A 13,797-nucleotide genomic window follows, 5' to 3' on the forward strand; every position below is an offset into this window, starting at 1 on the left:
AACTTTTGGAAACTTTCTAAAAAACTTTTTAGGATAAAAATATAAAAGATATGTAGTATAAAGAAAAACTTTTTTACAATGCATCTATGATTGGTTAGAAAATCTGTAGAAGGAGTACATTTGTATCAACCTGTATTCTCTTTTTGACCACTTCCGCCTCACCCATAACATCCGATATAGCTTTACCGGATGTTTACATCTTAGTGGCCATTTCCGGTTAAAAAAAAAAAAAAAAAAAAAAACACCGGCAAACCATAACATTTGACCCCACAGCTAACTACTAAGGCACATAACACGAATAAGCACATTAGGAACAACATAGACAATGTTTAATAAACATAGACATAGACAATGTTTAAATAAAAGCCTTATCTAAATGATACTGAGACAAATGTGAACTCTTTTTGATATACAGATGAGCACTTCCGGCTCAACACTTCCGGTACCACATTTTTGGCGCGAAATTTTGGCGCAAAAATTTGGCGCAATTTCAATGCAATTTGATTGGTTAGAGAAAGGTATAAAGTCTTCAGCTCACCCACACCATACTATAGTCTTGATAAAGGCCTCTCTTGTGGGCCGAAACGCGTTGACAGAGCTATGGTGAGCTATTTATTCCTTGATTGTTGAATTATAATACAGTATTACACTATTGTTATTATCTTTTATTTTCAGGGTTTGAAGATTCCCTAGGATTATTTTTATTTATATTTTTGTATTTTTGCTTATATTTATTTTTATTTTTACTTTTTATACAGCAAATAATTTTTCTACATGGAAACATAACCCCTCCACATAAGCCCCCTTTTTGGGATCACTCTCACTAGTTTGTGCACATACTAATCATTTATTTTTTGTTTTTTACCTTTTGGATATTTTACATCTTTTTTGGACTTATCTTTATCACTATTTTGGATTGACTTCACGGATTATTCTTTGTCACCATATTTTGATAGAACTTTTTTTCATCTACCTTCATTTTGATGTTTTTTAAATGTTTCTTTGAAATGTTTTTTGCAAAGCTTTTTTAATAGAACTTTTGAATCTGCTGGATTTGCACTATTCATTTATACCACGTTTTTGGACAACACTTACATTTGGACAGTTTATTTTTTGGATACACATGTGAAAATCTATTTATATCTCTTAACTTTGAGAAGGGATTTTTGGACACTACTTACCCTTTTTTTATATATCTCTTAACTTTGAGAAGGGATTATTGGACATTATTTACTTTTCATTGTTTTTTATTATTTTTTATTGTTTATCATTTTCTGATTTATGCCAACACAACTATATATGAGACGAACTTTATGAGACATTATACATACAGCTAAAAAGCAAAACACGCGTGTTTTTATAGATATTTATGTGTTTATGTGTTTTTACACATTATTTCTTGCCGTTCTGTTAAAATATATTTTAAACGACACCCTTGTTTTATATGTTTAATATGTATTAAATGCTTTTATGTATCAACTGTGCCACTCTTAGATCTTATATCTAGATATCAAAACCTACACATCTATACAGCACAACTACCATAATTGTAGCTGAGCTATAGCGCTATACATTTTTCCAGACAGAATACCATATTTTCACACCTATACCGCACCAGACCTCGCCAAGATTTGGCGCTCCTTTCTAAACCACGTCTAGGCAGGATGATAGACATGGTGGCAGTGTTGTCATCTTACTCTCCCCCTCCTGCTCCTATCAGTACCTATCTCCATTTCCATCTCTCTCCTTTTCTTCCTTTGAAGTCCACTGCATTCGCCTGTTCTCCCCCCTCTCTCTGAGTGGCAGTTATCTATCGCCCCCCTGGACCAACCTCCCAATTCCTTGACAACTTTTCTGCCTGGCTTCCTCGCTTTCTCTCTACAAATATACCTACTCTAATTCTGGGTGACTTCAACATACCCATCGATAACCCATCTGCCCCTGCTCTCTCTAAACTTCTCACTCACCAACTCCTTCAGCCTCTCACAATCCACCCTATTACCTACCCACCTCGATATACATTGTATTGATCTGGTATTCTCCAATCTTTGCTCTCTCTCTGATGTTGCCTGTCACCCATTTCCCATCTCAGACCACCATCTGCTCACCTTTAATCCTAATATAGATGCTAAACCTACCTCCCCCTCTCGCCCCCGCACCAGTAGAAATCTGCACACTGTGGATCCTCCCCAACTCTCCAACCTTATTCAAATATGCCTCCCCATACTTCCACGATATCCTGCTCTGAACTTGCTACAACCCACTATAACAATACTCTCTCCTCTGCACTTGACACTCTCGCTCCTCCACAACTTCGTTAAACCCCACGTCGTCAGCTCTAGACCTGGCACTCCCAGCAAACACGCCACCTGGCGTGATTTCATGCACTATAAGTTAATTCTTTACTCTTACACCTCTGCCCTTCACTTAGCTAAGCAAACCTACTTCTCTTATATCCACTCAATCTTCAAACCCTAAAAGACTCTTCTCCATTTTCAAATCTCTCCTCTACCCACCTGCACCACCCCACTCATCTGCATTCAGTGCTCAAGACCTGGCTGACTACTTTTTCAATAAAACACTTACCATCCGAAGAAACATCCCAACACAAGCCTGCAATCTCCCAACCTCACTCCCAGTCACCCCCTCTGCCACTCTCTGCACCCTCCTCCCAACTACTGAGAGTGAAGTGGGTTCCCTATTGTCTTTCTCACACCTCACTACCTGCCCACTTGACCCTATTCCTTCACATCTTATACCTTCTCTGTCTCCCACCCTCACACCAGCTCTTACTCACATATTCAACCTATCCCTTTCTACCAGCTCATTCCCTGCCTCCTTCAAACATGCAAAGGTCAGCCCCATCCTCAAAAAACCCACCCTTGACCCTAACTCTCCTGCAAACTACAGCCCCATAGCACTGCTCCTGCTAGCTTATCGCCCAATCCACTTCCTGTAATCTGGCTTCTGTCCCCAACACTCAACTGAGACTTCCCTCCCCAAGGTTACTAACAATCTCCTTTCTGCTAAAAACAAAGGCTACTACTATTAATATACTGATCTTACTTGACCTCTCTGCTGCCTTTGACGCTGTTAACCATCCCCTTCTCCTATGGACTCTCAGCTCTCTTGGGCTCTGTGACACTGCCCTCTACTGGATCCACTCTTATCTCTCTAACAGATCCTTCTCCGTCTCTTTTGCTGGCGACTCCTCCTTTTTTTCCCTCTGTCTGTTGGAGTTCCTCAAGGCTCTGTCCTGGGTCCTCTACTCTTCTCTATTTACACTTCTATGCTGATGATACCCAGAACTATCTATCCACCCCTGCACTCTCTCCTTCTGTCAATTCTCACATCAGCGACTGCTTATCTGGCATTTCCTCCTGGATGGCCTTTTACCACCTAAAAATAAACATGTCCAAGACTGAACTACTTCTAATCCCCCCTCTATCTCTATTCCAATTTCTAATTTTTCCATCACTGTTGGCGGCACCACTATCTCCCCATCACCCCAAGTCGGCTGCCTTGGAGTCACACTTGACTCAAATCTATCATTCATTCCCCACATCCAATTGCTCTCTTCATCCTGCCGCAACCACCTACGCAATATCTCCAAAATTCATCAGTTTCTGAGCGCTGAAATGACTAAACAGCTAATCTTCTCCCTGGTAATTTCCTGACTTGACTACTGTAACAACTTACTAACTGGCCTCCCTCTCTCCCGCCTATCTCCCCTCCAATCCATCCTAAATGCATCTGCCAGGCTAATCCACCTCTCCCGATGCTCTGTATCTGTTGCACCTCTCTGTGAGTCCCTTCACTGGCTCCCCATTCACAGCAGAGTTAAATTCAAAATTCTCACCCTGACCTACAAAGCCCTCACCAATGCTGCCCCACGCTACCTGTTCTCACTCATCAACAAATATACTCCAGTCTGCCCCCTAAGATCCAACAATGACCTGCTCCTTTCGTCCTCTACTATCACCTCCTCTCATGCTAGACTACAGGACTTCTCTTGTGCGGCACCAACCCTCTGGAACGCACTTCCTCGAGCTTTCCCCTAACTTGTCCTCCTTTAAAGTTCCCTAAAGACCTTTTTGTTCAGGGAAGCCTATCGCCCAACTCATTAACAAATGAATTTCACTTACCTAACAGTTGCCCTCATCTATCATCATTCTCATCTTTGCAGTCCCCACCTCCTGTTTCCCATCCTTCTACCGATCTAGATTGTAAATTCCCACGGAAAAAGGGTCCTCAATTTCCCCTGTATTTGTTTGTTTAATTTTGTCTTTTATTGTATTGTTTCACCGTTGTACTTTCATCTCTGTACTCATGGAGATCGCTGCAGAATCTGTCTGCGCTTTATAAATAAAGAATGATAATAATAACTTTTGACAGTAGTCTTCCATATCTGCAAACAGTGTAGGTCGTGTGGACTTCCTTGATCCCCGTGATATGCGTTGTACCTTAAAGTACTCTGTTAAGATAATAGCATGTAGTTCCAATACCATTTGCTTTAAGCTATCTTTCTCATATTTTTTGCTAGACAATTCTTTGGGTGCAAAGTTAAGGAAAGTATTTGATCCTGAAATTGATAAATATACTTTATTTGGACCCTTCTTTATTTCTGATGGTTCTTTAGAAATATTTTTGGACCCATTATGAAATAATAAAGGTAATTTTTTTTATATATATATATGAGGAGCTGGAGGACTTTTTTGCTTTGTATGTGGCTGTTTGAGACTTGGTAAGTCTCCTCCGTGCACTCTTAATACAGGTGCTGTCTCCATTTGTCATTTCTCTAATCCACTAAAGACAGCCTCTTATCACATGCTTTTGTATTTGATTTTCACAACAGAGGACTGCTAGTTCTTGTGGGCCATATAGATAACGTTGTGTTCACGCCCGAGGAGTTATTTAAAAATTATCACAACACAGTACTAAATACAACTCAATAGATAATAAATAAATAAAAAGTCATGTGATCAGGGGGCTGACACAAAATGTTTAGATACACATCATCTCGGCGCTAGTCTCGCATCATCTCAGCGCTAGTATCGCATCATCTCAGCGCTAGCCTCGCATCATCTCAGCGCTAGCCTCGCATCATCTCAGCGCTAGCCTCGCATCATCTCAGCGCTAGCCTCGCATCATCTCAGCGCTAGCCTCCCATCATCTCAGCGCTACTCTCACATGATATCAGCGCTAGTCTCACATCATCTCAGCGCTAGTCTCATATCATCTCAGCGCTAGTCTCACATCATCTCAGCGCTAGTCTCACATCATCTCAGCGCTAGTCTCACATCATCTCAGCGCTAGTCTCACATCATCTCAGTGCTAGTCTCACATCATTCCTTGTTTTACATCATCTCTAACCAAATCTTACATCACCTCAATACTAATTTATTTAATCTAAACTCTTATTCTCACATCATCTTAATGCTAATTGTACATTGTTGTCAATTATATTCTTACATCACCTTAATTCTGATCCTACACCATCTTATTCTACTTAGATCATCTCAGTTGTAATATTAGATCATCTCACACATAATTTTACATCATCCCTACTCTAGTCCTATATCTCCGGTACCTTTTTCACCTCATTACTTAGAGGAAAGACACCAGTGGCCCTCTGCATTTGTTTGTATGAGGGCAGGGCACATACTTGGGAGGGGACTCTGGTAACATAAAGAAGCAGAGACTGAAATGTAAATAAGGATCAAAAAGATAATTTTAATCTTTTCCTCCCAATCATCAATGTGTTAACCGATTGTGCTTTACTGTACATTGTATTTGTTTTTTCTGCCTATCTTTGTTATTTTTGTGACCACCTTTTACTCTTCTATTTGACCCTTTTTCTTTTTCTTTCTCTTCTAGATATCAATTACTGCGAGATGCCATTAGTGGGGGAATTGGCATCCCCCTTGATCCCAGGCCTAAATCTCTTCACATGAGGCTTCCTCCCTTGTCCAGCCCAATTCCCACAAGAAACAATGTCAGGAGAGTGGTCCGCCACCCACCCAAGAGCCCTGTGGCTGCACCTCAAACACTTGGCTCTACTCCAAGAAGCCAGTCCCTCTCCAGAACAGAGAACCTATCCCCATGCAGACAGAAAAAGCCGGCTGCCACCGCACCTCGACTTTACCCATCTCCTAGACTCCAGCATCGGGTGCAGGTCCAAGAGGAAAGCAAAGCAACGCCAGCAATTGCCAGGAAAGGACAGAGGCTAAAGGTGCAAACACAGAGTCTGGCAACAAAAACAAAGCAGGGAGCAAGAGATGGAAAATCTGATGGCAGATAATGTAGGAACTGTGGTACAATTTACAGAAACCATGCAAGGGTCCAGGCATAGAAGATTGTAACACTTTGCTCACCCTCTAAGCTCAATGCACACATTATGAGGTCATGATCCATCCACGGAGAAAGCAGCCCAGGGTGCTAACACTTAATAAAACCTATGGGTTCCTAGAGGTGGTTATTATTCACCACAGAGGGCATTAGAGGTCCAGTCATTCAGTATCTGGTATTGTGGTGGCAAAACAACATTATAATCATATACTGCAACGGCCACTTCAAATCTTTAAAGGTGTGGCACCATAACATTACTGCAACCTTATCATACCCCCCCTCAGGTCATCATGATTATGTTAATAGAGTTGTCTAATTCTTGGGTTCAGTTGTTTCTAATTTTGTCATCTTAGTCCTAATCCAACTACTTATTTTATTACAGTATCATCTTTATCTAAATGCTACAAAATTAACTGATTCCTAATCTTATATCATCATCTCCATCCTAATCTCACATATTCAGTTCTAATTTTACATCTCAATTCTGTTCTCCCAGCATCATCTCATTCCTAATTTTATCAATTATAATTTTACTATTTAATCTCAACCATCATTTTTAGAATTATCTGAATCCTAATCCTACAACCTCTTCCAAATCGGAAACATATTACGTCATGTTACGTTTAACCTTCTATTCCTCAACCAAAATCTAACACCATCTCATGCCTTATTTTTTATATAATGTAAATCACGATCATAATCCAAATCTTGCTCGGGCTCTCCCATAACCTACATCATCATTTTAATTCTAATATTAGCTCATCTTAACCAAATTTTACATGATCTCATAACGTAGTTTACTTCATAACAATCCTAATGTTTTATCATCTAATACTGTAGTTTACTTCATAACAATCCTAATGTTTTATCATCTAATACCGTAGTTTACTTCATAACAATCCTAATGTTTTATCATCTAATACCGTAGTTTACTTCATAACAATCCTAATGTTTTATCATCTAATACCGTAGTTTACTTCATAATAATCCTAATGTTTTATCATCTAATACCGTAGTTTACTTCATAACAATCCTAATGTTTTATCATCTAATACCGTAGTTTACTTCATAATAATCCTAATGTTTTATCATCTAATACCGTAGTTTACTTCATAATAATCCTAATGTTTTATCATCTAATACTGTAGTTTACTTCATAATAATCCTAATGTTTTATCATCTAATACCGTAGTTTACTTCATAACAATCCTAATGTTTTATCATCTAATACCGTAGTTTACTTCATAACAATCCTAATGTTTTATCATCTAATACCGTAGTTTAGTTCATAACAATCCTAATGTTTTATCATCTAATAACGTAGTTTACTTCATAACAATCCTGATGTTTTATCATCTAATAACGTAGTTTACTTCATAACAATCCTAATGTTTTATCATCTAATAACGTAGTTTACTTCATAACAATCCTAATGTTTTATCATCTAATACCGTAGTTTACTTCATAACAATCCTAATGTTTTATCATCTAATAACGTAGTTTACTTCATAACAATCCTAATGTTTTATCATCTAATAATGTAGTTTACTTCATAACAATCCTAATGTTTTATCATCTAATAACGTAGTTTACTTCATAACAATCCTAATGTTTTATCATCTAATAACGTAGTTTACTTCATAACAATCCTAATGTTTTATCATCTAATACCGTAGTTTACTTCATAACAATCCTAATGTTTTATCATCTAATACCGTAGTTTACTTCATAACAATCCTAATGTTTTATCATCTAATAACGTAGTTTACTTCATAATAATCCTAATGTTTTATCATCTAATACCGTAGTTTACTTCATAATAATCCTAATGTTTTATCATCTAATACCGTAGTTTACTTCATAACAATCCTAATGTTTTATCATCTAATAACGTAGTTTACTTCATAACAATCCTAATGTTTTATCATCTAATACTGTAGTTTACTTCATAATAATCCTAATGTTTTATCATCTAATACCGTAGTTTACTTCATAATAATCCTAATGTTTTATCATCTAATAACGTAGTTTACTTCATAACAATCCTAATGTTTTATCATCTAATACCGTAGTTTACTTCATAACAATCCTAATGTTTTATCATCTAATACCGTAGTTTACTTCATAATAATCCTAATGTTTTATCATCTAATACTGTAGTTTACTTCATAACAATCCTAATGTTTTATCATCTAATACTGTAGTTTACTTCATAATAATCCTAATGTTTTATCATCTAATACCGTAGTTTACTTCATAACAATCCTAATTTTTTATCATCTAATACCGTAGTTTACTTCATAACAATCCTAATGTTTTATCATCTAATACCGTAGTTTACTTCATAATAATCCTAATGTTTTATCATCTAATACCGTAGTTTACTTCATAACAATCCTAATGTTTTATCATCTAATACCGTAGTTTACTTCATAATAATCCTAATGTTTTATCATCTAATAACGTAGTTTACTTCATAACAATCCTAATGTTTTATCATCTAATAACGTAGTTTACTTCATAACAATCCTAATGTTTTATCATCTAATAACGTAGTTTACTTCATAATAATTCTGTTTTATCATCTAATACCGTAGTTTACTTCATAATAATCCTAATGTTTTATCATCTAATACTATAGTTTACTTCATAACAATCCTGTTTTATCATCTAATACCGTAGTTTACTTCATAATAATCCTAATGTTTTATCATCTAATACTATAGTTTACTTCATAACATTCCCGATCTTTCATGATCTCATAACGTAGTTTACTTCATAACAATCCTAATGTTTTATCATCTAATACCGTAGTTTACTTCATAATAATCCTAATGTTTTATCATCTAATACCGTAGTTTACTTCATAACATTCCCGATCTTTCATGATCTCATAACGTAGTTTACTTCATAACAATCCTAAAGTTGTATCATTTAACATAATTTACATGATATTAATCCTAATCTGACATTTTCTCAGCGCTAATCTTACATCATTCTTTGTTTTACATCATCTCTAACCAAATCTTACATTACCTCAATACTAATTTTATACAATTAAACATTGTTGTCAATTTTATTCTTACATCACCTTTATTCTGATCCTACATCATCCTAATATTAAATCATATCAATTGTAATATTAGATCATCTCACACATAATTTTATCATCTCTATGCTAATCCTACATCTTGTGTATCCTTATTCGTCTTTAGCCTAAAGTTACATCACCTCAAACCTAGTGTTACATCAGCTTTTATCTAATTCTACATCATTTAAGTCCTAATTTGACATCATCTCGTTGATAAAGTTACATAATCCCTTAGTTTTACAACCGCAGCTCAGTCCTACTGTATCAGTGATAATGATCTTGCTATATAATAATGCTTTTAATTTAACAAATCAGTTTTGTATTTTAATTTTGCATATGACCTTTTCTGTGCCTTCATATTTTGTTCTGCTTCATCTTTATTGACTTTTGAACCAATGAAATTGCCAAAACTTACTTGCATGTCAGCCCACCGTCCCCTGGGATGGGTCTGAGTGTGTGAACTCTTACTTGAACTATGCACAAAGTGCGTGTGTCATAAGCTACATCTAGCACACGTATAATACATCCTGTCTTGCTTATCACAAAGTGTCCCAACTCTGTATCCTGAGAGGAACCAAAGGCCAGTTTCATTTGGTACAAAAAAGCTTCAGACTTTTCACTGAATCCTGTCAATTTGATAATTATTGTTTCATACTGACCCTGTTTTGCAACAAATATGCAAGTGAACATTTGGTGAATACTGTGCTGAGGGGATATTTCAGCCACACACAGATGCAGTATAGTTATAACCATTATACAGTCACTGTCACACAAGCAGTATATTATACACGGGAGAAGGGAACCACTATCTCACATCACAGGTAACAAGCATATTATGACTTAAGTCACAGATTAGATATGTTTAATTGTAGTTGGTAAGTTGCAGACCCACTAGCTAAAGCCACCACTTTCCCTGGAGCTAATCACACTACCAAGGAAATTGTGGACCGAGAATACTGCTTGGACTGGCCGTGGGGCTCACTCCTGATATGGGGCTGATCTGCAGGCGGCCTGTTTAAAATGTTTACACACTGCTAACCAGAATGTAAAACTCTCCACCACCCACACAAACTGTGTACTGTCTCTCCCACACGCATGGCATGGTGGGGGTATCACATGGACTGTAGGACTTGCACAGCAGTCTGTGGGGAAGGGCAGAGTATATAATGCTTATTATTCCTTGGAGACATCACAGTGTATCATTAAATAAAGCTTGCTATTACATTCTGAGTATGTAAAGAGTCTATACATATGTCAGTCAGTGTTTTTCAAGGGTACTCACCACAAGGGAAGTGGTATGGTGATGTATGAGGAGTCTGAGAAGTGATATAGTGAGGAGGGGAGCATGGATACGTTCAGAGAAGGCCAACAAGAGGTAAGTGGAATAGAACTGTACAGGGGGTACCAGAAAGAAGTGATCAGGATGTTCACATCACACACACACATCTCCTTGTCACTTCTGATGAACTTGTATGTCAACGGCTTACAGGATTGTAACAAACAGGTGATGTCTGGGAGATGAGCGCGAGATGGTTATGTAAAGGGAATGTCTGGTACAGACAAGCAAGATGGTCGTGTACAGGCAATGTCTGGAAGAGGCAAGCCAGATGGTCATGTGCAGGCGACGTTTGGTAGAAGCAAGCCAGGTGGTCATGTACAGGCGATGTCTGGTAGAGACGAGCGAGATGGTCATGTGCAGGCGATAAAAACCAAGAAAATAGAGAGAAGCACTAAACTGAGACAGAACAAAAGCTAGAAAAACTTCCATGCTTGTCCACAAGGCCAGTGCCACTCAGTATGCAGTCTCTTTTAGCACATTATACCTTTTACAGAGAAAAAAATATATCCTGTAGTATATCAGTCTGACCCTGCCCAATGACAGTCCAGCACCGAAATACCAGGCATTTCTTCTCTGAACAAGTGAAAACAACAAACCCCAGACGTACGTTTCGGCCTCTCTTGGGCCTTGTCAGTGAGGTGCAGTTGCATATCTCTAGGGCATGTGTGCCAGGAGTCCACGTCTGGTTTCCCCTTTTGTTTTGTTTTTTTCTAGCTTTTGTTCTGTCTCAGTTGAGTGCGTCTCTCTATTTTCTTGTTTTCATGTACAGGCAATGTCTGGGATAGGTGAGCGAGATGGTCATGTACAGGCGATGTCTAGTAGAGGCATGCAAGACGATCATGTATAGGTGATGTCTGGTAGAGGCGAGCGAGATGGTTATGTACAGGCGATGTCTGGAAGAGGCGAGCGAGCAAGATGGTCATGTTAAGTGTCCCAAATCTGAATATATCTGAGAGGTACAAAGCAGCTTCATACTTTTCACTGAATCCTGTCAATTTGATAATTATTGTTTCATACTGACCCTGTTTTGCAACAAATATGCAAGTGAACATTTGGTGAATACTGTGCTGAGGGGATATTTCAGCCACACACAGATGCAGTATAGTTATAACCATTATACAGTCACTGTCACACAAGCAGTATCTTATACACGGGAGAAGGGAACCACTATCTCACATCACAGGTAACAAGCATATTATGACTTAAGTCACTGATTAGATATGTTTAATTGTAGTTGGTAAGTTGCAGACCCACTAGCTAAAGCCACCACTTTCCCTGGAACTAATCACACTACCGAGGAAATTGTGGACCGAGAATACTGCTTGGACTGGCCGTGGGGCTCACTCCTGATATGGGGCTGATCTGCAGGCGGCCTGTTTAAAATGTTTACACACTGCTAACCACAATGTAAAACTCTCCACCACCCACACAAACTGTGTCCTGTCTCTCCCACACGCATGGCATGGTGGGGGTATCACATGGACTGTAGGACTTGCACAGCAGTCTGTGGGGAAGGGCAGAGTATATAATGCTTATTATTCCTTGGAGACATCACTGTATCATTAAATAAAGCTTGCTATTACATTCTAATGGCTAGATTATGAGTTGTGCGTTAAGGTAAAAAAGCAGCGTTAAGAGGTCCTAACGCTGCTTTTTCACTACCGCTGCTATTACGAGTCTTGCAGGTTTAGGGTCACCGCACACTTCTTTGGCCTTACCGCAAGACGACTTACGTAAACTTCGTAAAGTCTTTTTTCTATGGGACTTCCATAGCGCCGGTATTACGAGCCTGTCCTGGGAGGCCAAAAAGTGAGTGGTACAACCCTACCCCGTCAAGATCCCTAACGCATTTAAAAGTCAGTAGTTAAGAGTTTTATGGTACAACGCCGTAACATAAAACTCATAACTAAAGTGCTAAAAAGTACACTAACACCCATAAACTACCTATTAACCCCTAAACCGAGGCCCTCCTGCATCGCAAACACTAAAATTAAAAGTTTAACCCCTAATCTGCCGCTCCGGACACCGCCACCACCTACATTATATTTATGAACCTCTAATCTGCTGCCCCCAACATCGCTGACACCTACATTATATTTATTAACCCCTAATCTGCCACCACCAATGTCGCCGCAACCTACCTACACTTATTGACCCCTAATCTGCCGTCCCCAATGTTGCAGACACTATAATAAAAATATTAACCCCTAAACCGCCGCAGTCCCACCTCGCAAACATTAGTTAAATATTATTTACCCCTAATCTGCTGGCCCTAACCGCCGCCACCTACCTACATTTATTAACCCCTAATCTGCCGCCCCCAACGTCGCCGCCACTATACTAAATGTATTAACCCCTAAACTTAAGTCTAACCCTAACACCCCCTATCTTAAATATAATTTAAATAAATCTAAATAAAATTACTATCATTAACTACATTATTCCTATTTAAAACTAAATACTTACCTAATAGTTACCTAATAGTTACATTGTAGCTAGCTTAGGGTTTATTTTTATTTTACTGGCACGTTTGTATTTATTTTAACTAGGTACAATAGTTATTAAATAGTTATTAACCATTTACTAACTACCTAGCTAAAATAAATACAAAAGTACCTGTAAAATAAAACCTAACCTAAGTTACAATAACACCTAACACTACACTATAATTAAATACATTTACTAAATTAAATACAATTACCTAAATTAAATACAATTAGCTAAAGTACAAAAAAAGACTAAATTACAGAAAATAAACAAATTACAGATATTTAAACTAATTACACCTAATCTAATAGCCCTATCAAAATAAAAAAGCCCCCCCCCAAAATAAAAAAAAAACCCTAGCCTAAACTAAACTACCAATAGCCCTTAAAAGGGCCTTTTTGCGGGGCATTGCCCCAAAGTAATCCGCTCTTTTACCTGTAAAAAAAAAATACAAACAACCCCCCCAACAGTAAAACCCACCACCCACACAAACAACCCCCCAAATAAAATACTATCTAAAAAAACCTAAGCT

The 13,797-nt window shown here is 38.0% G+C and overlaps 1 protein-coding gene across 1 annotated transcript in view; it reads left to right on the forward strand.

Moving 5' to 3' along the window:
* The window catches only part of TTBK1 (tau tubulin kinase 1), a 557,016-nt gene extending 550,300 nt beyond the window's left edge, over window positions 1-6,716 (forward strand). Inside the window, exon 14 of the mRNA XM_053712777.1 lies at window positions 5,878-6,716. Coding sequence (XP_053568752.1) covers window positions 5,878-6,301 — 424 coding nt within the window. The 3' untranslated portion in view covers window positions 6,302-6,716. The remainder of the gene's footprint in view (window positions 1-5,877) is intronic.
* Window positions 6,717-13,797: the final 7,081 nt, after the last annotated feature.

Source organism: Bombina bombina, chromosome 4, assembly GCF_027579735.1.
Source record: "Bombina bombina isolate aBomBom1 chromosome 4, aBomBom1.pri, whole genome shotgun sequence".
Taxonomy (NCBI): Eukaryota; Metazoa; Chordata; class Amphibia; order Anura; family Bombinatoridae; genus Bombina; species Bombina bombina.